At 48.0% G+C, this 22,401-nt stretch overlaps 2 protein-coding genes across 27 annotated transcripts in view; one reads left to right on the forward strand and one right to left on the reverse strand.

Annotated features, from left to right (window-relative positions):
* On the forward strand, positions 1-16,888 carry LOC121444251 (mitogen-activated protein kinase kinase kinase 12-like). Of its 3 annotated transcripts, none has more exons than XM_041646059.1 (14): positions 1-77; positions 10,538-11,016; positions 11,413-11,596; positions 11,769-11,960; positions 12,174-12,332; positions 12,423-12,581; positions 12,812-12,920; positions 13,099-13,208; positions 13,297-13,413; positions 13,497-13,634; positions 13,744-14,365; positions 14,523-14,593; positions 14,671-14,944; positions 15,344-16,888. In XM_041646059.1, the coding sequence occupies exons 2-14, from the start codon at positions 10,572-10,574 to the stop codon at positions 15,437-15,439; spliced, it is 2,676 nt and encodes an 891-aa protein (XP_041501993.1). In that variant the 5' UTR covers positions 1-77; positions 10,538-10,571; the 3' UTR covers positions 15,440-16,888. The 3 variants fall into 3 exon arrangements, with proteins under 3 accessions (XP_041501993.1, XP_041501990.1, XP_041501992.1); XM_041646056.1 differs by having other exon boundaries at positions 14,671-14,936; XM_041646058.1 differs by having other exon boundaries at positions 14,716-14,936.
* LOC121444252 (poly(rC)-binding protein 2) overlaps positions 16,735-22,401 on the reverse strand; it is a 27,103-nt gene continuing 21,436 nt past the window's right edge. For 10 of the 24 annotated variants that reach the window (XM_041646085.1, XM_041646083.1, XM_041646081.1 and 7 more), the window contains one exon: positions 16,735-17,135. In XM_041646085.1, the coding sequence (XP_041502019.1) occupies positions 17,099-17,135 (37 nt within the window). In that variant the 3' untranslated portion in view covers positions 16,735-17,098. Of the gene's footprint in view, positions 17,136-20,953; positions 21,649-22,401 lie in introns of those variants that run through there. The other 14 variants (XM_041646074.1, XM_041646073.1, XM_041646071.1 and 11 more) reach the window with 7 other exon arrangements.

Below are 22,401 nucleotides of genomic sequence, written 5' to 3' on the forward strand. Positions count from 1 at the left end.
AGGAGGAGGCGGGAGCAGCATCCGGAGCCGAGCTGCAGCAGCGCCGCCTTTTGTGCTGCGGCCGCGGAGCCCCCGAGGTGAGAGCCTGGGCGAGTCGTGGGGGTGGGGGGCAGAAATGGGTTCGGGTCTTGGGATCCTGGGGTGGCGGAAGAGTCGGGATACAATTGTGGCGTGGTGGGGGAGGAGGTGACTGAGGATGCTGAGACCGTGGGATGAAGGAACTGGGTACCTGGACCCGACGCCTAGAGATAGCAAGGAGCGGGGCGAAGCTGAGGGATGCGGCGGCCCAGTTTTGAGACCAGAAGCCTCCAGCGCTGTAGTGGATCATGTGGGGGTGAAGATGGCCAGGGGAAGACTTAAAGAACGGCGGGCAAGAGCACGTCCTCTTTTTCTCCTCATCCTCAAGACCGAGAGGGAAGGGGAAGGGAGAGTTGTGGCCCTCTCCAGGGAAGGGAGGGAAGGGCAAGGCCTAATGTACCCACTGCCCCCCTCCCCCACACCTGCACCTTTCAGGCTCCACCTGAAAATTAGGCTGCTCCTATTCCTGCATGCCCTGGCTGGGTTTCTCTCCCCTTCCGTCTGTAATGCTAATGTTTCTAATCTCCAGCTGTGGCGTTCCCTACCTCCAGCTGTTGAACCCTTCCCCCATTTGTACGTGGCTTTCGGTCTCAGCCGGCTGTCCTCTGGCTTCCCTAACCCACTTCCCAGGTCAGACACTACGAACCCCCCCCCCCCTTTTCTCACACACTCACCAAACTCCTTGGCTTACCACGTTGATAGCGAAGGCTTTGGCTGAGGGTGGGCTCCGTAAGCAGTAGTAGGGAATGGAGGGAGGAGGCTTGCAACTCTATTTGCTGCCTTTTTGGCCTTCAGTCAAGAGAACACGCACCTGAGGTCTCATACACCCCAAACCCCTGCAGCCACAGTGGGCGTCTCACTCTCGTCCTCCTCTGCCTTCCTTGGCTCTGAGAGACCTGGTTTCCAGCCTGGTCATCCCAGGCTTACACCAGCAGCAAGCATTTGGGAAGGAAAGATCCCAGGTGCCCCCTGGGCCTTTCCCTACAGACACTGAAGTTTCCAAGTTCAAGAGCCCTGCCCCTCATTTTTAAATGTCTCACATTTAAGGAGGGGAAAGTATCTGAGGCTCAAGCTAAGCCCCAGCCAACTGTAGGCTCCCAGGAAGACCCCAAGGTCCAACACTCATGAAGTTCGCCATCATTGGTAGAAGGTGTGATTCCAGATTACCTAGGTTTCTTCACAGTAGAAAAACCCTCTAAAAGGCAGTTACTGCTCAGGTTCTCAGGGGAGAAGTGTTGGTAAGGTGATAGAGGACCCTAAATTCTAGCACCCACTTCTGCCTCGTGTTGTCCATGTCTAAGGAGTAAGAGAATTGGGGACGCAGCTTTTCTGTCCTTGTTGAAAGGGTGCCCGCAGAGGACATGGTGACTTGAGGAGTTTGTCCACTTGCCCCCAGAAAGCCTGGTCATGTGTGCATTGGGAGAGTGGCAACACCAGTCTGGAGGATAGAGCCCCTGACCTTCAGTTTTATTTATTTATTTATTTGTGGCATTAGGAATTGATCCCAGGGCCCTACACATTCTGGGCAAGCTCTCTACCGCCAAACTACATCATCAACTTATTTTTTTACAGATTTTATTTTGAGACACAGTGCCACTAAGTTGCCCAGTCAGGGCTTGAACTTTGAACCCTCCTGCCTCTGCCTCCTAAATGAGTGGGCTTTGAGGCCTGAGCCAGGAAACCTGGCAGGCTGCATTTCCCTTTGCTATTTTTTTTTTTCAGTTTTTGTTTTCCACCTTTCTTCCTGTGTCCTCAGTGTTACTTCTTGTTTTGAGGAGATAAAAGAAGCAAGAAGCTAGCCCGGTGCACCATGGCCGATGCCCGCCTTTAATCTCAGCACAGAGGAGGCAGGTGGACAAGTGGATCTTTGTGACTTCAGGACAGCCAAGGCTACAGATAGGGGTGTGGCTCCATTGGTAGGGGCCTCCAAGAAGCCGTGGCAAAGCCCTGCAGAAAGTTTGATGTGGTTCACTTCCCTTATCCTGCACTGGGCGGACAGGAAGGAGATCAGGAGCTCAGGTCATAGTCAACTATGTAGCAAGCTCAAGGCTAGTATGGGTGGGTGACATAAGAAAAAGTTTTTTACTTTGTGTGAAACATAACTGCTGTCTATGGAGAGCATCCTGTGTGCCAGGTACTGGGCCAAGAACTTTTGGTTACCTCAGTAGTTGATGTAACATTAACACTGTCATCACCTGAGCTTTAGGGACGAGGAGATTGCAGTGAGGTAGCCAGTCTCGGTGGTACATTTCAGTGATCAGTGAGCTAAGTAACCGATAATGCCAGAAAGACGAAGAGTGTGAGAGATGCATGAAGGCGAACCCCTGGTCTGTACCGGAGTTCTGGGCTAGCCAGGGCTACAGAGTGAGAGCTTGTCTGTCCAGAAACAACAAACCAGTCATGAGATGAGAGCAAGGCATGTCCCACTGGCCTTTGCGCAGAGACAGCTTTGTTAGCAGGACTCATACTGCAGGGCATCCAGCGCATCAGAGCAGAGACTTGGTGCTGAGGCCTGTGAGTCCCCCATTCCTAGGCTAGGGACAGAAATGGATGGATATTACACATGTCTTATCTCTTTTCTGCAATTTAAAAACATGTAAAAGCAAAAATGTCACATTTTATATTAAAGGAAGCTCAAAATTATTACTGAAATAATATAGATAAACCTAAAGAAGAAAATTGATGAACTATGTGTGCTGGTGCATGCCTGTAATCCCAGCACTTAGGAGAAACAAAAGATATTCATGTCCAGCCTGGCCTATATGAGACCTTGTATTATTTAAAGAAGAAAAAAGTTGAAATATCCATAATTTCACCTGTCACCTTTTTTAAGACAAGGTTTCACTGTGTAACTTAGGTTGGCCTTAGCCTCTGAGTTTACAGGTATGTCTCAGCTCACGTGGTTACTTTCAGATATTTTAAGATGCTAATTCAGTCCTGGTGCCGTGTGTTCCTTATAGTCTGCTTCTTTCAGGCCTGTGGCTGTGCCGTGCGCCGTGCCGCTCCTGCTCGCTGCCTCTCTTATCCTCCTGAGCGAGGCTGATGAGGAGAGAGGCTCACTGAGCAGGCCCCAGAGGGAATCAGCTAGGGAATAAGGATGAGGTGCAGGGCTCCGGACCTTCCCTCAAGTTTGCAGAGGCAAGACAGCAGATCTGGAGCCTCCAGCTTGCCTACTTTCATGTGACCACTGAAATTATCATTGATCCTAGGAGAGCAAAAGGTCTGAGACCACTCTTCCTTTTTTTCTGGTTGAGAAGAGCTGGCCTCCCTACAATCCACAAAGAAAGATCTGGTGTTTAGCTAGGTGGGAAAACAGAGCAGAGCCAGGAAGGAGGCAGGCATGGCTCACTGTGCCCCTACCTCCTCTTCCTGCCCCTCCTCAGCCCTGAAGGCCAGGTAGGAAAGTCTGTGTGAGACTCAACCTCCAAGGGCCTAGGGCAAGGCTGCTGCAGTGCCTTTTCCCCTCCAGATCCATAGCTGGCTTTTTCCCTAAGCAGCACTGAGCCCCAGCCCCTTCACTGTCCACCTTACTGGCAAAGGGATGATAAAAGGGAGCCTCAGGATCTGAAGTGGCAAGAACCTAGGGTTCTGTGATCTCCACTTCTCAAAAGCCAACTCCCTTTTCACGGTCCCTAAGAGAGTGGGAGTCCTTTCCAGCTTGGAAGAGCTCTGGGGTAATAAGACCATGGGTCCTGTCAAGAGGAAAAGTAGCCGGGCGGTGGTGGTGCACACCTTTAATCCCAGCACTTGGGAGGCAGAGGCAAGCGGATCTCTGTGAGTTCGAGGCAGCCTGGTCTACAGAGCTAGTTTGAGGACAGGCTCCAAAGCCACAGAGAAACCCTATCTTGGGGGAAGAAAAAAAAAAAAAGGAAAAGTAAACCGTAGGCAGGCCGCAGGCACAGCAGCCGTTTGTCCTGCACTCAGAAGCATCTGTCCTTAAGGGTCTCACAGCATGCGTGGTAGAGAACCAGGATCCCCATCACAGTCCCTGAGAGGGAAATGAGGTCCAGGAAGGAAGAGAGTTGAGTGCGAGAACTCAAGGGATAGACAGATGGCCACACCCCTGAGCAGAGCCTCCAGGACTGACCACCCGACAAGCCACTGGGTCCTGCTGCTAAGGCAGGAAGGAGCAAGAGCTCACCTGCTACAGCCTTGCAGTCTCCTCAGGAATGAGGAGAGGTGAAGGTGACTTCCAGGTCCCAACTCTATAGACATCTCCCGTAGTAGATGAAGTCAGGGACCACTCTGTGCCCTCACAGTCTGACACACAGACACTGTCCACATTTGTCCCTTGGTTTAGTGACTGACAGAAATCCCTGCTGTGCCCCCCCCAGGCCCTGCATAATTGATAGCCAGGGAGACAGGTCCCCTCCCCCAGGGTGACCCGACCCAGCTGGCGGGCAGTGAGACACAGCTGGTGGGTCAGGAATAAAGGAAGCAGAAAGGGGACATTTGCTGGGAAAGAGGAATCTCCAGTTTACCACTGCTCCCTGGGGTCCCTCAACTCTCCAGTCTGTCTTCTTTCAGGTCAATCTAGAAGAGCTGTCACTAGCCTGAGGGGGTAGGGAACCCAGAACATGACTAAATGCCCTGGGTGTCATCTCTTGCTTCTCCAGCTCTTCCCACTGCCCTAAAAGGTGAGCAGGTGGAATGGCTTCTCGGCTCCCCAGCTGCTGGCCCTGGATACCACAGGGCCCTCTGGGGCTGCCTGTGTGATCTCAGCGAGGCAGAACTGCAAACTGATTCTGAGGATGGCATTCTCTGTACGATTATACCTGGTTGCAGTCCAGATGATGCCAAAACCATTTTTAAAATCTGATGCTTTGATACCTAAAACTGGGCTTCTAGATAGGAAACAAGTGTAGAAAGGGAAAGGCCGACTGTGTTATTAATCTCCTTTTCGTCTCCATCTTCCCAGGGTTCTCTGTTTTCAGGCCACCCTCCAGGTTTGACGCTGTTGGTCAATCTCTTCACCCAGTTCTTTTGACTGTCCATTTCTTTACTTCTGTGTGGTACTGCCCCCCGCCCCGCAAGCAACCCTACGAGTCCTCCCCCTCCCATTCCCTTTTCCTTCACCAGATACCCAGCCCAAGTATCTGTGCATGAGGGGTCGGAGGAAGGTGAGCTTCAGGGGACACAGGTGGGGCCAACAGCGAGCCCAAACCTGAATGCAGGCAGCCAACATAGCCTCCACCCTTAAGCCTACCCAGGTCAGAGGCGGGTTCCGGCGGGGCCCCGCCCCTGCCTCGCGTTCACGTGACCCTAGGCTAATCTTGTCCCGATGACTTCACGGGCCCAGTCGTCATGGTTACGCCGCAGCGCCCAGCCCTACCCCCAGCCGGCTGTGCTTTCTTCTCCCCCTCCTGGACCCCTCCTGCTGCCGCGCCCCCAGCCCCGCGGCACGTGACTGTCGGGAAGGAGGTCGGCAGGGGAGGGGGAGCTGTGGCCGTAACCCCTTCCACTCCACTTGCCGTGGTGCGGTCACTGGTGTCAGGCGGTCCAGCAGGTGGGCATGCGAGAGCATGCGTGAGCACCAGCCTTGGGGCCGCGGTGAGAGGCGGAAGTCTTAGGGTCGTTTGCAGGAAATTCTCCGTGTGTTCGCAGGCTGGTCTGTGTTAGTAATTTACGTTATCGTAGACACCTTCGCTCGCGAAGCCGCACACATCGTGGGATATGTTGGCAATTCAGAGGCTGTGGTTCCTGGTTTCTTGACCTCGGTTTTCTCTAGACCATAAGAAGACCAAATACGCCTTATTTGCTAGGCTGTTCTGAGGATTCAGGGAATTGAGACACACGGGGCATGGTGGGTAGAGCAGTGTTTCCAGCTCGGCTCGGTGTTTCCGAGCCACGAGGCTGGAGGCTCAGGGCCTCGCCCACTCAAAAGGACTTTAACCAGACAGGGTTGGGACTGCAGGGAAGACTTACAGGTGGAAGTGAGACGGTGACTGTGGCGCCACCAGCTGGTTAATACTTCTGTACCTGTGCTTCAGTAGGGCTTGTAATTCCAACTGTATTCGTATAATTTTTAGCTTCTTAATTTCATAGTTTTATGTGTGTGTGTGAGCCTGCATGAGATTATGGCCCTTGGCACTATGGCAGGGCCTTGGTTTGTGGATGCTGGGAACGAACTCCAATCATCTGCAAGAATAGTAAGCACTGTTAACCCCAGCCATCTCTCCGGCCCCTTGGTATATATTAATTATACTTAACCATGGGTTTCATTATGATATTTTAATATTTGTATATAATGTATTTGATTATCCATATTTCTCATAACCCTTGTCCCATCTTCCCCCACATCCTATGTATTCCTTCCCAAGCAATACCCCTTCCATTGTATCCTCCCCTCTTCTCCCCTCCACACCCCCCCCCCCCCGCCACAGAGTTTAATTAGGTTTGCTAATAGGAGCCTCAATTTGGGTTAATTTACAGTGGCATGGGCACCTTACCAATGGGGATATACCATCAAAGAAAATGTCTTTCCTCTCTCTCCCAGCAACCGTTAGCTGCATTTCTAGTTTCTTTAATAGAAGGCCAGAGGGAAGGAAAGATCGGTGTGGTGTTGTGAGCCCTCCATACCAAGGCTGCGGGTGGACGTAGCCAGTATTGTGCAGTCTTGTGCTCATAATCACCGTACCCTACAGTTTATGGGCTTTTTGTTTTTCTTACACAGGGTTTCTCTCCTTTGTAGACTAGCTGGCCTCAAACTCAAAGAGATCAAACTGGTGGGGGTTTTTTTGTTTTTGTTTTTTTAATATTTATTATGTATACAATATTTTCTCTGCATGTATGCCTGCAGGCCAGAAGAGGGCACCAGATCTCATTACAGATGGTTGTGAGCCACCATGTGGTTGCTGGGAATTGAACTCAGGACCTTTGGAAGAGCAGGCAATGCTCTTAACCCCTAAGCCATCTCTCCAGCCCAACTCTGTTTATTTTTAAAACAAAGTTTCACTGTGTAGCCCAGGCTGGCCTGAAACTCACTGTGAAGCCGGAGACTTTCAACTTCTTACCCTCCCACTTCCACTCCATGGTCGAACAGTTAGGTCCCTTTCTGTGCTGCTGGAGACTGAACTCAGGACCCTTCCTTGCTATGCAGCACTCTAGTGTTACATTGTGGCGACAGTGAACTGCAGCGGTCAGCTTATGCTAAAGACTGCACACATAGTAACTTTTGGAAGAGTTCACATTGCCTTTGGACACCCTAATTCAGAACCTAATATATCTTGATGCCCAGGGTTGCCTAGCTACCAACATAAGAAGCCACTAAGGGATCTTACACAAACAAAGCTTATGAGTTTTATGTTTTGGATCTTTCAGAAGCTGAATGGAAAATTAAGAGAGAACTTGAGAGTCATTCATCCTCAGCCAGGTTCTGATAGCTAATGAGGCTTCAACTAAAGCAGTGACAGGACTAGAGAAAATATTGGCAATGTGTCATATTTAACTTTTAAATTTGTTTATATTTACTTACTCGATGAATGTTTTGCCTGCATGCATGTATGTGCACTATGTGGGTGCCTATTGGATCCCCTGGAACTGGAGTTACAGATGGTTCTGAGCCATCATGTGAGTGTGGAACTCAAACCCAGATCCTCTGCAATAGCAACTGACAACTCTGAGCCCAACCCAGTCAGTAGGATTTTCAAATGTACTAGTCACAGGATAAACGGGGGTGCTTGTTACCTGCGCAGACCCGAACCTAGCCCATACACACAGTCTTCAAGAAAAAGGGCTGCAGATGGTGCTAGGCAAGCTGAGAGTGTCCTTTATTCCTGCACCGTGCTCTGAGCACCCTCCACACTGTCCTTCATTCCCTGATTAGAGGGAACACTAGCAGCAAACCCCAATGTCTCATTCTTTGATACCCACAAAACACGGGGCTGGGAGAACAGTATGACTCTTGGTGTCAGGTTCTGAAGTAAGTCTGGAAAGCTGGGAGAGTTTGCTGTGCCTGGATGCTAGCTGGGGAAACTGAAACACAGCTGTAATTTGCCCGAATCAAATGTAAAATTTAGTTTGTTGGTATTGTTTTTGTAAGTGCCAGCTAGGGACTAGACCCAGGATCTTTGCCTATTTGTATGGCTCTTTTTGTTTCTTTCTCTGAAGTAGGGTTTTATGTAGTCCATGCTGGCTTCATGTTCAGGATCCTCTTGCCGCGGCCTCTCAAGTGCTGGGATATGGGGATTATACCACTAGGCCCAGCTGGATTTGTAGATGTTTAATTTTGGAGACAGACAGAATCTTATGTAGCTCAGGCTGGCCCAAGATTCAATACTTAGCCAAGGGTGATCTTGAATGTCTGCTCTCTTGCCTCCACCCACCACGTGCTAGAGTTACAGGCCTGTGTGCCCTGCCCAGGTTTCTGGCGTCCCAGGCCTTTGCATTCCAGGCAAGCACTCTACCAAACTAAGCTGCGTCCTCAACCCATTTGTTTGCTTTTTCGAGACAGGATTTCTCTGTGTAGCCCTGACTGTCCTGGAACTTGATCTGTAGACCAGGCTGGCCTCAAATTTGAAGATCCACTTGCCTCTGCTTCCTGAGTGCTGGGATTAAAGGTGTGCACCATCACCACCTGGCCTAGACTTGTCATTTTAATGTTTGCTATTTAGCACACAGCTATGAATTGGGACATATTTCTATTGCCTGGAAAGCTTAAACTTGGTTTGGAGAGCTGTGGGGGCGGGTAGGAAAAAAAAAGAGATGAGCTCTCTTTTGACCTCTAAGATGCAGATGAAGGTCAGAGCCTCACACCACCCCCTTTTCCCAGCTGTTGAGGGGCTAGCACAGCTCTGTGGTTGTTTCTGGACGAGGTAACATCCTGTTGGCGATGTGAGTCCCGAGTTGAGCATTCCTGAGAAGGCTTAGGGCACTGTTGGCTAGGAATAACATCCAGTGTACATCAGTGTACATCACATCGGTGCGTTGCCTGCATGTCGACTCGGGAAGCCCAGGAACATTATCTGAGTGTCTGTGCAGAAAAGCCTGCACGTATGATTCAACACGAGGAAGGTCTCTGTGTTACCACTGTGTGCCTGAGATCCAGATAAAAGTGTCTGACACCCAGGCTGGATTTAGTGGTGCACACCTTTCATTTTAGCACTAAGACAGGCAAGCAGGTCTCTGTAAGTTCAAGGCCAGGTTGGTCTACACAGAGTTCCAGGACAGCCAGACCTCCATCAGGAGACACTATATATAAAAAAATAAAAATCTGTTGTTGACAGTGAACCTCAGCTGACGAGAATGCTCCAGGGGTTATACAAACCAGGTGGTTCAGATCTACTAGCCCCTGCCTCTCAAGTGCTAGGACTAAAGGTGCGCACCACTACACCAGGCCTAGTGTAAATAAAGATTCATTATGTATACAGTCTTATATCTGTCTGTGTGTATGCTGCAGGCCAGAAAAGGGCACCAGATCTTATTACAGATGGTGTGAGCCACCATGTGGTTGCTGGGAATTGAACTCAGGACCTCTGGAAGAGCAACCAGTGTCTCCAGCCCTTGATTTTTTTTTCCCTCCTTTTTGGTGTTTTGAGACACAGTTTCTCTGTAGCTTTGGAGCCTGTCCTGAAACTAACTCTTGTAGACCAGGCTGGCTTCGAACTCGCAGAGATCCACCTGCCTCTGCCTCTTGAATGCTGGGATTAAAGGTGTGTGCCACCACCGCCCAGCCAGCCCTTAATTTTAAGATTTATGTGTTGGTATTTTGCCTGCAAATATCTGAGTGCACTGTGTATGTACAGTGAATGACATCAGAGGCCAAAAGAGGTGTTGGAGCCCCTAGAATTGGGATTTCAGATGGTTGAGCCATGGAGTAGTGTTCTTAACTGCTTGGCCTTCTCCTTGCTTTCATTTTTGATTTTGCCATGCTGGGCATGAAACCCAGGCATTCAGGAACATTAAATGTTCTCTGTAGCTTTGGAGGCTGTCCTGAAACTAATTCTTTTTTTAATATTTATTTATTATGTATACAATGTTCTGTCTGTGTGTATGCCTGCAGGCCAGAAGAGGGCACCAGATCTCATTTCAGATGGTTGTGAGCCACCATGTGGTTGCTGGGAATTGAACTCAGGACCTTTGGAAGAGCAGGCTATGCTCTTAACCGCTGAGCCATCTCTCCAGCCCCCTGAAACTAATTCTTGTAGACCAGACTGGCCTCAAACTCAGAGATCTGCCCTGCCTCTGCCTCCCGAGTGCTGGGATTGAAGGGGTGCACCACTGCTGTCGGGCTCTTTAACTTTAGCCATAGCACCTGAGTGGGTTTGTTACTTCTCTTTGCCTGCTGATACTCAAGTATATTATCTGTATATCTGTCACTTGCATCACTTCATAGATACCAAGAGGAAGCTCAGCTGAATCAGGTTTCCCATAGTGACAGGCAGACCAACTACAGCTAGGTACTGTGAGCTCTTTGTACTGTTCTGTGGCTGACGGCCCCTCCCTCCTTAATTTCTCACAGGGCCCGCTGCTCCGCACACCTGGCTCCAGAGGCCATGGCTTGCCTCCATGATACCCGAACACCCTCCCCTTCCTTTGGGGGTTTTGTGTCTACTCTAAGTGAGGCTTCCATGCGCAAGCTGGATCCAGACACTTCAGACTGCACCCCAGAGAAGGACCTGACACCTACCCAATGTGTACTTCGAGATGTTGTACCTCTGGGTGGACAGGGCGGGGGAGGGCCCAGTCCCTCCCCAGGTGGAGAGCCTCCCCCAGAGCCTTTTGCCAATAGTGTCCTGCAGCTACATGAGCAGGATGCAGGTGGGCCAGGGGGAGCCACTGGGTCACCCGAGAGTCGAGCATCGAGGGTGCGAGCTGACGAGGTGCGGCTGCAGTGCCAGAGCGGCAGTGGCTTCCTTGAAGGTCTCTTTGGCTGCCTGCGCCCTGTCTGGACAATGATTGGCAAAGCCTACTCCACAGAACACAAGCAACAGCAGGAAGGTAGGCCAGATCCCTCTTCAACAGTGGTTGGGACTTCCCACCTCATCAGCTTGATTTCCCCTTTACATGTTTGTTCTAGTCCTGGGATTAAACCAACACTACATGCTAGACACGTGTTTCACTGCACAGCTGAGTCTTCAGCTCTTCATTATCTTCTCCCATTGTGCTGAGAAACCGAACCCAGGCATTTAGGTTTTATGCATGCTAGCCAAGCTACAAATGAGCTACACCCCTGGGTCCACCCAGTTTCCTACAAGGCTACCCCAATTATTCCCTTCACTAGTCTTTCGGCCTACATTGTCACATCACTGACATATGCACCCAACCCTTGAGTGTCTCACAGGGCCTTCAGTGCAGATCTTTCTGAGCCTGTGGCACTATGCCTCCTACCCACAGACCTTTGGGAAGTCCCCTTTGAGGAGATCCTGGACCTGCAATGGGTAGGCTCAGGGGCTCAGGGTGCTGTTTTCCTGGGACGCTTCCATGGGGAGGAAGTGGCTGTGAAGAAGGTTCGAGACCTCAAGGAAACCGACATAAAGCATCTGCGAAAGCTCAAGCACCCCAACATCATCACTTTCAAGTGAGGTCCAGGGCAGGGGCTGGGAACACCGCGCTAAGCCCCAGAACTCCACTCACCTGGGCATGTATTTCCCATTCTCAAAGGAGACCCAAACAAATGGTCTGGGTGGGAATATAGGCCCATAAGGTATCCACACTGAACTAATCAATGACTTGACCTGTCTGGCCCCCAGGGGTGTTTGCACACAGGCTCCCTGCTACTGCATCCTTATGGAATTCTGCGCCCAAGGTCAGCTATATGAGGTGCTCAGGGCTGGCCGCCCTGTCACTCCTTCCTTGTTGGTGGACTGGTCCATGGGCATCGCTGGTGGCATGAATTACCTGCACCTGCACAAGATCATCCACAGGGACCTTAAATCCCCCAAGTGAGTAAGCAGGCTGAGGTGCATGTAGGTGACCTTCCCCTGGCAGGGACAGCACATTTCAGGTTCTGTCCTAAGTTCATCCGAGAAACTTCTTCCAAGCAACAGTCGTTGGAAGACTGTGTTAGGTGTCCCAAACACTATCACAAAGACAGTAACAGCAGTTAAATTGGGTGTGGAGGGACACGGATACTGGCTGACTACACTCTTTACCAGCATGCTCATCACATACGACGATGTGGTGAAGATCTCAGATTTTGGCACTTCCAAGGAGCTGAGTGACAAGAGCACCAAGATGTCCTTTGCAGGGACAGTGGCCTGGATGGCCCCTGAGGTGATACGCAATGAGCCTGTGTCTGAGAAGGTCGACATCTGGTAAGCACCAGGGTGGTACTTCCAGGATTATACAGATGTCACACAGGACTTGTGGAGGGAACCCTCCGAATGATGTCCTCTCGTCCTCAGGTCCTTTGGGGTGGTGCTATGGGAACTGCTGACTGGCGAGATTCCCTACAAAGACGTAGACTCCTCAGCCATCATCTGGGGCGTAGGAAGCAACAGTCTCCACCTGCCTGTGCCCTCCAGCTGCCCAGATGGTTTTAAGATTCTGCTTCGCCAGTGCTGGTAAGGATGGCCTGGCTGGCAGACTGGACTGACCAAGTCGAGGAGCTAGAGAGTGACAGAAAGCCAGCACCTAGAACCCAGATATCTAGGCTGAGAATTCATTGCAAAAGCAGTTCCCTGACCGCTCCAAGGTCCAGGACCCAGAATTGTGAACAGGCGGTCACAGGACTCACTCTGGGAAAGACAGCTCTAGTTCCTTTCTCATCCCTCCCCACTTCTATTCCTTCTAGGAACAGCAAACCACGAAACCGCCCATCGTTCCGACAGATCTTGCTGCACCTGGACATCGCTTCTGCCGACGTGCTCTCTACACCCCAGGAGACTTATTTTAAGTCCCAGGTGTGCTGTGGGTGGAAAAACAATGGATGTCTGACCCTTACAAACATGGCAGAGCCTTTGATAGGACAGGAAATCTGACTCAGTAGATGAGTTCTCTTAGACAGATGTAGAGGACAGGGTCTGTGAGGTTACAGGGACACAGTCCTCACCCCCTCACCTCATGTCTCTCCATCCCTAGGCAGAGTGGCGGGAAGAAGTAAAACTGCACTTTGAAAAGATTAAGTCAGAAGGGACATGTCTACACCGCCTAGAAGAGGAGCTGGTGATGCGAAGAAGGGAAGAGCTCAGGTATGTGCCTACTCAGTAGGAACCATTTACAACCCCAGAGAAGGGGCACCAGGGCAGCTCACTCTGTGACAATCATCTGCCCGTTCAGACATGCCCTGGACATCAGGGAGCACTATGAACGAAAGCTGGAGAGAGCCAACAACCTGTACATGGAGCTGAATGCCCTCATGCTGCAGCTAGAACTCAAAGAGAGGGAGCTGCTCAGGTAACTAAGCCCCTTAAACACCTCGTCCCTGGTTTTCATGAAGACCCAACTTGGGAGACCTAATGAGATGTCCGGATCTTTAGGCGAGAGCAGGCTTTGGAAAGGAGATGTCCAGGTTTACTGAAGTCACACCCTTCCCGCGGCCTCCTGCATGGAAACACGATGGAGAAGCTCATCAAGAAAAGGAACGTGCCACAGAAACTGTCACCCCACAGTAAAAGGTGACTCAACAGGACTGGCAGAAGGGAAGCTGGCATGGCAGTGTTTGTCTTTAGTGGGGAGGATTTTATAATTGTTGATCTTGACCTTGTCCTTTCCTTCTCCTACCAGGCCAGATATTCTCAAGACCGAATCTTTGCTACCTAAACTAGATGCAGCCCTAAGTGGGGTGGGGCTTCCTGGGTGTCCTAAGGGACCCCCCTCACCAGGAAGGAGTCGTCGTGGCAAGACCCGTCACCGAAAGGCCAGCGCCAAGGGCAGCTGTGGAGACCTGCCTGGGCTTCGAGCAGCTTTGCCGCCCCATGAGCCTGGAGGACTAGGAAGCCCAGGGGGCCTGGGAGTGGGCCCTTCAGCTTGGGATGCCTGCCCCCCTGCTCTCCGTGGACTCCACCATGACCTTCTACTGCGAAAGATGTCCTCATCATCCCCAGATCTGCTGTCGGCAGCACTGGGAGCACGAGGCCGAGGGGCCACAGGGGGAGCTCGGGATCCTGGCTCACCTCCTCCACCCCAGGGCGATACTCCTCCAAGTGAGGGATCAGCTCCTGGTTCTACCAGCCCAGATTCACCTGGGGGAGCCAAAGGGGAACCACCACCAGTAGGACCTGGTGAAGGCATGGGGCTGCTAGGAACTGGAAGGGAAGGGACTGCAGGCCGGGGAGGAAGCCGGGCTGGGTCCCAGCACTTGACCCCAGCTGCACTGCTGTACAGGGCTGCTGTGACTCGAAGTCAGGTAAAGTATGGGGTAGTTCCTCCTTTCCCTTTCTTTAATCTCCCTAGGGGTCCAAGTGCTGTAACCCCACCCAACTATGTAACCTTCCCCAATTCTTAATGACTGGTATTTTTGACTGGTTTAGACACACACATACACACACCCATCTCTACTGTAGAAACGTGGTATCTCATCTGAAGAGGAGGAAGGAGAGGTAGACAGTGAAGTAGAGCTGCCCCCCAGTCAGAGGTGAGTGCTGGTATAATGGCATCTTTTGCTTTGGGAACTGTAAAGGACAAAAGTTGTAACCTTGCCTCAATGTTTAGGTGGCCTCAGGGCTCGAACATGCGTCAGTCACTCTCTACCTTCAGTTCAGAGAACCCATCAGATGTGGAGGAAGGTACAGCTAGTGAGCCTTCCCCCAGTGGCACACCAGAAGTTGGCAGTACCAACACTGATGAGCGGCCAGATGAAAAGTCTGATGACATGTGCTCCCAGGGCTCAGAAATCCCACTGGACCCACCTGCTTCAGAGGCGGTCCCTGACCCTGAAACCAGCTCCGTGCCCGTGCAACAACAGGATCTACTCAGAGGTGAGCACGTGAGTCACGAGCAAGCGCTAGACACTGCACATGAACTGGGAGCTGGTACCCAGTCATGTGAAAATCTTTAGGGAAGACAGATGTTCAGGCTAGAGATACTTACTTAGCCTTCAAATCACTTAAGTTTCCAAGCCAGTTTCTTCCATAGAAATTAAAACAAATATCCATATAAATGGAATGAAACCAACAGTTCAGAGCATCCAGTATTGGTGTCTGATGTTCAACTGGTGAACTATAAACTGCTATCAGCAAAGCATCCCATCCCGAAAAGTCTATCTGGCAAGTGCCTTGAAGCACGATCTAAACAACCTATAAGCAGTAAGAGAAAAACTTCCAGTGTTGACTGAGGGCCCTGAAGGAAGCGGCAATGCTCACGGCATTTCTACTCTTCCTCACAGGGCCCCAATCCTGAGGACTCAGACTGTGACAGCACTGAACTGGACAACTCCAACAGCATTGATGCCTTGCGGCCCCCAGCCTCCCTTCCTCCATGAAAGACACTCTTATTCCTTGTATATAGAGAAATATTTATATAAATAATATATATGCGCCACATAATCAACAGATAGACGGGGCTTTCTTAGCCTTAAATCAGGCTTGAGAGTGAAGGAACCCCCCCTTGACCAATTACAGAATAAGTTCTAGGGACACTGGCAGCTGTGGAAACGAATGATTCCAAGTACTACCCTAGAGCTACGAGAAAAGGAAACCGGTCCCTTCTTGCTTCACCCCATTCCTTATGTTCAGCAAGCGTCTAGGCAATAGAAAAGCCAGGCTTGTCTCTACACTGTCTACCCCTGAACACTGGGGGGCAGGAGAGGATCCACTTAAGACTGCACTTTTATTTTCCATTTACTGTTTACACATTTTGCACTTGGGAGGAGGGAAACTAAGGCTGGGTCCTCCCCTCTGAGGTTTCTCAGGTGGCAATGTAACCCATTTCTTTGTCCCTGTTTCTCTGCCCAAGCCCTGGCTTAGGGCCCAGAGGCAGTTAGAAGACCGATAGCATGTGACGGCTCAGGCTGGACAGCTGGGGTGCTGTTAAAGTCCTACTATCATCCTGGTGCCTGGCAGGGGTGGGGACTGTCTTATTGTAACCCTGTGAACAACCCTGAAATATAACCACTCCATGCAGGCCCAGCTGTCGAGGGTTTTCTTGGTGAATGAATGCAATACATAGTTAACAATCTTGGATTTAAGAATTTGTCTGATGAATCTGGACAAATTACTTACTACTTTTTCTAACATGTCAAACTTCAACATTCTAAGTTAACTTTTCTAAATTATTTCAGGACGAGAATATAAATGGGTTAAAGAAGGCCAGTTAGATTAAGAATAAGGGGCAGTCACTCCCAAGCTTACTGCCAACCATATACACATCTGTATGTATATGTGCGTGCTTTGTATGTGTGTGTGTGTGTATATACATACACATATATGTATACATACACATATATGTATACACACACATACATCTTCCTGGCCGAGCTGCATAGACACACTTGTTGCTCTACAATTCTAGGGTGAATGTATTTTGTAATTGCCATCCATTCCTCATGAACAAATCTTCTAAAGGCCACGCAAAATTATGGCAGGGAAAGACCAAGGACAATTAAACAAAACAACAACAAAAACAAAACATGGAGTGGTAAAACAGAAGAAAATCTTAATTCTATTCAAACCCAGCCAGGGCTCTGTGAAGGTTTAAAGGTATAAAAATAACATCAAGACAGGAATAACACCCACATAAGTCACTGTGGCATCCAGTTTCTATTCACAAAGAAAAAGCTCCAGTCCATCTTTTAATTTTTTTTTGAAAAATTCCTGACATTACAGAACTAAACTGAAATGTATTAATATTCCACTCTTACATTTTCATGACAAACAAAAATTCATGAGCCAAAAAAACCCCAAAAAAAAGGAAAAGGGGGGAGCTTATAAAACTAAATATGGATATCTCAGCGTAACTGCTGAACAGAGAAAGAATTAAAACGCTTTTAATTAAAAAATCATGAGTGGATGATAAAGTGTGTAGAAACTGAAAATTTACAAACTATTTAAAACCTGGAATCGCTGACTGTTCAGAAACTACACAGATGGATCATGGGTGGTGGTGAACAGCAGAAAGGGATTATGGGTGAATCTGCACTGTTCTAGCTGCTCCCCATGCCACCTGTCTCCGAGGAAAGCCTGTAAAACAGAAAGAAGAGTCAGTCAGTTTACCCAGTTACAATCAGTAGTTTACTAACAGGGCAGGCATTTCAAGGTTTCTTAAATTAACTGTAATACGATGTGGTGTGCGTGTTTAATACCATTACAATCTAGCTTCCTGAGGCACTCATTTAACAAAGCACGTCATGTTGGTGACACTGTCTCCTTAAGCTTTACCCTCGGAAACTGCTCTAGTGTTTCTAGAGCTGTACCACGCATTGTTGTTGGGAGGGAACACAGAAACTTGTTTCTTTACTGCTCTGCTCACCCCCTTCACACAACAGTGAGAACACAAGCCTCCAGAAAGATAAATCTCACCTCATGTGTTTACAGCCTATGTAGCTCTATCAGTGTGAAGGAACTGCTTTGTATTGGGAGCACATTTGAAGACATCACATAACTTTAAATACTAAAGGGTGTTAAAGGGAAGAACCAAGTATAGAAACTATAGTAAAGAATTCAGTTATTGTTTTCAAGCTTAGATTCCATTACAAAAATGAATAATACAACAAGCAACAGGGCTCATTCTTCAAAACCCATGGCCTTTTTACTGTGCCAAATCCTCCTCATAAACATACCTAACTACAGTGCCTTTCTACATCTGTTTTAAAAGGGTCATCTGAGGTTCTGGAGCCAATTAAACTTTGAAGGAAAGGCATTTAGTATACTTCACTGAAATTAGGTAGGCAGCAAAATATCTCATTTTGAAGCTAACTAAAAGTCTCAGTTCCACACCATAAGCTCAACTTCACTAAGAGGTGATTGACATCCATTTGTGCTGTTTGAGTAACACGATATTGCACTAAAGTACGAATACAATAAAGGGGGATTGTCCCAGAAACCAGAAAGGTCATCCTTCACTTAAAGACTGTTTTCATTAAAGTCAGAAATGGTTTCTGTTGTCTAGCACCCTGAACGTGCCTAAACATTAAAAACATATGTGAGATCTCCAAAGCAAGGGTCAGGCTTGCTAAGTACACTCATAGGCGAAATTCAATATAAAAGGAACTATTTCATTGTTTGAAAAGTAAGAGGGGCTACAGATATGGCTCAGTGAGTTCCCTGATGAAGCAAATGCCAGAAGTGGCAGTGCACACCTGTAATCTGGGATGCTTGCTGAGTATATAATCTAGTCAGTGAGTCCCAGGTTCAAAAGATCTCATCTCAAAAAAGTTGGAGAATGAGGAAAACAAACATGTTTTGACTTCCATTCACCCACATACAAGTCCCATATGTATCCACATACATGATACACACACAAATACATGGGCTGTGGAGATGGCTCAGTGGAACAGTGTTTGTCATACAAGCATGAAGACCTGACTTTAATGCTCCCAGCAGCCCAAAACAGTAACAGATAGTCCAGTGCATCTGTAGTCCCAGCACACCTAGGACACATCAGAAGCAGAGAAAGGACAATCCCTAGAAGCTGGAAAGTCAGCTGTTAGCAGGATGATTAAAAAAAAAAAAAAAAAAAAAAAAAAAGACCATCTCAAACAGGGTGGAAGACAACCTCTTGTGCTCTACGGCACACATGCACCTGCACAGCACATGGGCCCAAGAACAACACCATGGACACAAATACAGCAGATTCTTACCAATCTCAAAATAAGATGACCCTAGGACAAGATAAACAATGAGCTTTAGGGACTCAAGAGACAGTTAGGGGTAGAAGCCCTTCTTAAAGCTCTTACAGGGACCTGGATTTGGTTCACAAATGTCACTTGGTGGCTCACATTGTCTGTGACTCCAGTTTCATGGGATCCAACATTTTGAGGTGCTCGAGGGCCCTGCACACATATAATGCACATGCAAACACACATAAAACACACATAAATAAGTAAAACAAGCTTTGAATGATAGAGCTTTTGTAGGTAACAAAGGTTCCATGGAACTGGTTAGTTTAAATCTAGTATCTTAAACAAAAAACCCTACCATATAGGGTGGAAGCACGGTGGCCACATATAAGCAGCTCAACAACTGTCCAGCACTCACTATAAAGCCTAAAAATTTATAAAGGGCAAGATGCAGAGGGTGAGCACAGAAGAGAAATCTCAACTAGAAACACATCTGACTCATGACAGTCAAGTCCCCTGAATATCTGGGTTCCATCCCAGCAATTCTTTATTGGGGATATCTGTTAGATATCAGCTGGGCACCTTTAATCCCAACACTTGGGAGGCAGAGGCAGGTGGATCTCTGTGAGTTCAAGGCCAGCCTGGTCAGACGAGTTCTAGAACAGCCAGGAGCTGTTACACAGAGACACCCTGTCTCAAAAAACAAAAGGAAAAAAAAAATACAAAAACAACAACCCCCCCCCCAAAAAAAAACACAACAAGCAAAACAAAAACAGAATCCTTCCAACAGACAAGATAAAATTAAAAATAAAATCCCTGTGGAGATAGTTATCAGCATAGTAATGTCTGAACCATAGAGAGTTGAACCACTCAGCATAGGACACAGCTATCACCCTGACCCAGGGTACGTTGAACACAAACGTGTAAGGTCACCCTAACACTGAAAGGTAATGTAGTACACAAGAACAGCCACGTCTTTCTGCTGTTGTTCAATATCACTCTAGGCTGGGAAAGGCCATCAGAAAAAAATCTACATGGAAACCTTCACAGTAAAGAAAACTCACAATATGTCCATGGGTTGACAAGAGAATCAAATGGCCTTCTCACCATATGGGATACATTGCTCTTCCGTTTTTGTTCTCCAATGCAAGAGAATAAACCCAGGACCCAGCAAATATTGTACCACTGCTTTCAATCCGCAGCCCCAGCACATCATTTTCCTCTTTTGTGGAAAATACTTGTAGCTCATCTTGATAAAAAAAAAAAAAAAAAAAAAAAAAGCAAAAAGCTGGGCAGTGGAGGCACACACCTTTAATCGCAGCAACTTGGGAAGCAGAGACAGGTGGATCTGTTTAAGTTCGAGGACAGTTTGGTCTACAGAGTGAGTTCCAGGACAGGATCCAAAACCTGTCTCAAAAAAAACCAAAGCAAAACAACAACAACAAAAAATCGGATTTACCCATCGTAAACCACACCATTCCAGGTCCTGGGATCAAGCTCCAGTATCAGAAAAAAGAGAATTTACACACCAGGAGCTAAGTGTGTAAAAGCACAGCACAAACAATTATTAGATCTGGGTAACCACGCATGTCATAAGTATATTCTCTTGGGGCTTCTTTCCTAGATCCTACTGAACAGTCCGTAAAGTCCATTCAAATCTAACCGTGTCTTTCACTCATGATAGTGATGTTAGTGAGAGAAGGGCAGGCAGGAAATAGAATAACTATTTAACATGCTCAGAGATAATTGCTTCCTAACATCACAGAAGGATATTTAATAATCCTCTAATGGAATATAGACAGTAGCTACCTTTGACATTGACCATTGTCTATTATTATGAATAAAGATGTAAATCCTATGTGTGCCTTTGAAATAACCACTCACCAGAGGAACAGCTGGGCAAAAGACACCCTTGTTACCAACTGGTGTTAGCAATCATGAAGACTCTTTAGTATTGAAGCTACTGAAGGCCCTTCTACTTGGGAATATTGGCAAGGGGTTACAAAATTCATGTGGGATGCAAAAAGGCCCAAGTAGGCTGCACAGCCATCGAAGCTTACAAGGCACAGATCACAAGTCCCCACCCCTTCACCCGTTACATCACACAGTGAGCTATGGTTCTTACTGTGGCAACTTTATTGTAACTAGAGACACAGATTTGGCCAAGGCCAGCTGACAGCTTAACCATTAAATAATTTAAAAGTTCTTTTTAAAAAAAAAAAAAAGGAAAGGATTAACGGAGAAGCTTTTTATTCATCAACACAGAGCCTAACACATCATTTCTATATTGCAAGGCAGAATAAAGCTACAAAAGTGTAACAGAATGAGGGAGAGTTAAGAACTGGCTCTAGATAATGATTTCAATCAACAAGTCAGACTCTCAAACAGGCACTGAGCTGTAAGACCTAAACCTAAACAAGAATTACCCGTCCCCACCCCCGCCCAGATATCCCCAAAAGTAGTAAAAAGAAACGGTCACAAGCTCACAATAGTTTGGTTCTCACCAATGTTAACAAAGAAAAACAAGATGAACCAACACTCGAGGAGGTGCCAAGATATGCACTCAGTAGGGAGAGAATCTCTGTTTCTCGCCTTTCAGTTTGTTAGTTACACATGGCACAGTAGAGGTGGTGGTGGTGGTAGCTGAAGCCCCGGTACCCTTAGCAGCAGACACAACATTTAGAGCCAGGAGAGGGATGGGTTTCATGCCAAGCAGACTGGAGACACAAGGGGCGGTCGGAAGAGGGTTGGGGAGGCTGGAGGGTGCGTCGGAAGTCCCCGCTGTGGCGAGCGAGGGGGTGGTGGTGGAGGAGGAAGAAGAAGAAGAAGGGGTGGAGGGTTGAGAGAGGTTGATGCTGAGGTGATCAGGGATCGTGACGGAGGCTGTCTGGGAGGAGGGTTTAGCGTTTTCTAAACTGTAACAGAGGAAAAAAGGAACAAAAAAAAGGGTGGGTGGAAGGGAAGACCACAACAGGGAAAAAGTACAGGACAAAATCCGCTTCAGTTCTATTAGTAAGTGCCTTTGGCTGCCAATTAGGAAGGTATACTACCAATTTTTACCAAACTCTTTTAGCTTGTGCCCACCCTCTAAATATTTGTATCATCATCACCTACCTTCCCTCCTACACACAAGCTATTTAAACTGCTCTGGTAAAGACATAACTGACAAGACTGAGAAAAGGAATCACACAGAGCATACACCTCCCAACCCAGAAACAGAGTGAAGGAGTCAGGCCTAGTGGCACAGCTACTATGGAAGCTGAGACAAACATCAGAAGCCCACAGCCTGCCTGGGCTACATAGAGAGTTTAAGAGGCAACTTTAAGACCCTCTTTCCAAAGAAAATCAGACAAAGATGTCTGGGAATTACCTAACACACACTAAGAGCTCTAAGTCCCCAAAAGTGTTTAAAGAAGACTATTATTTGAATGAGATAACCTTGTAAACCAAACATACAAAAATCAGTTCATACAACCGAATTTTCAGTTTTGCACTTAAGTGAAGGATCAACAACTCAACAATTACTTAAGAACACCACATTGTACACTGCAGCTATTTGAAGACTTTCAGACAGGGTCTTCCTGCGTAGCCCAGGCTGACTGCCAACTAGAACCTCTTGCCTCAGATTCCTCAGTGCTAGGATTACTGGTGTGAATCATCATGCATGC

The sequence above is a fragment of the Microtus oregoni genome, unplaced genomic scaffold (assembly GCF_018167655.1).
Source record: "Microtus oregoni isolate MIOR12 unplaced genomic scaffold, Mior012 000118F_ref0000498, whole genome shotgun sequence".
Taxonomy (NCBI): domain Eukaryota; kingdom Metazoa; phylum Chordata; class Mammalia; order Rodentia; family Cricetidae; genus Microtus; species Microtus oregoni.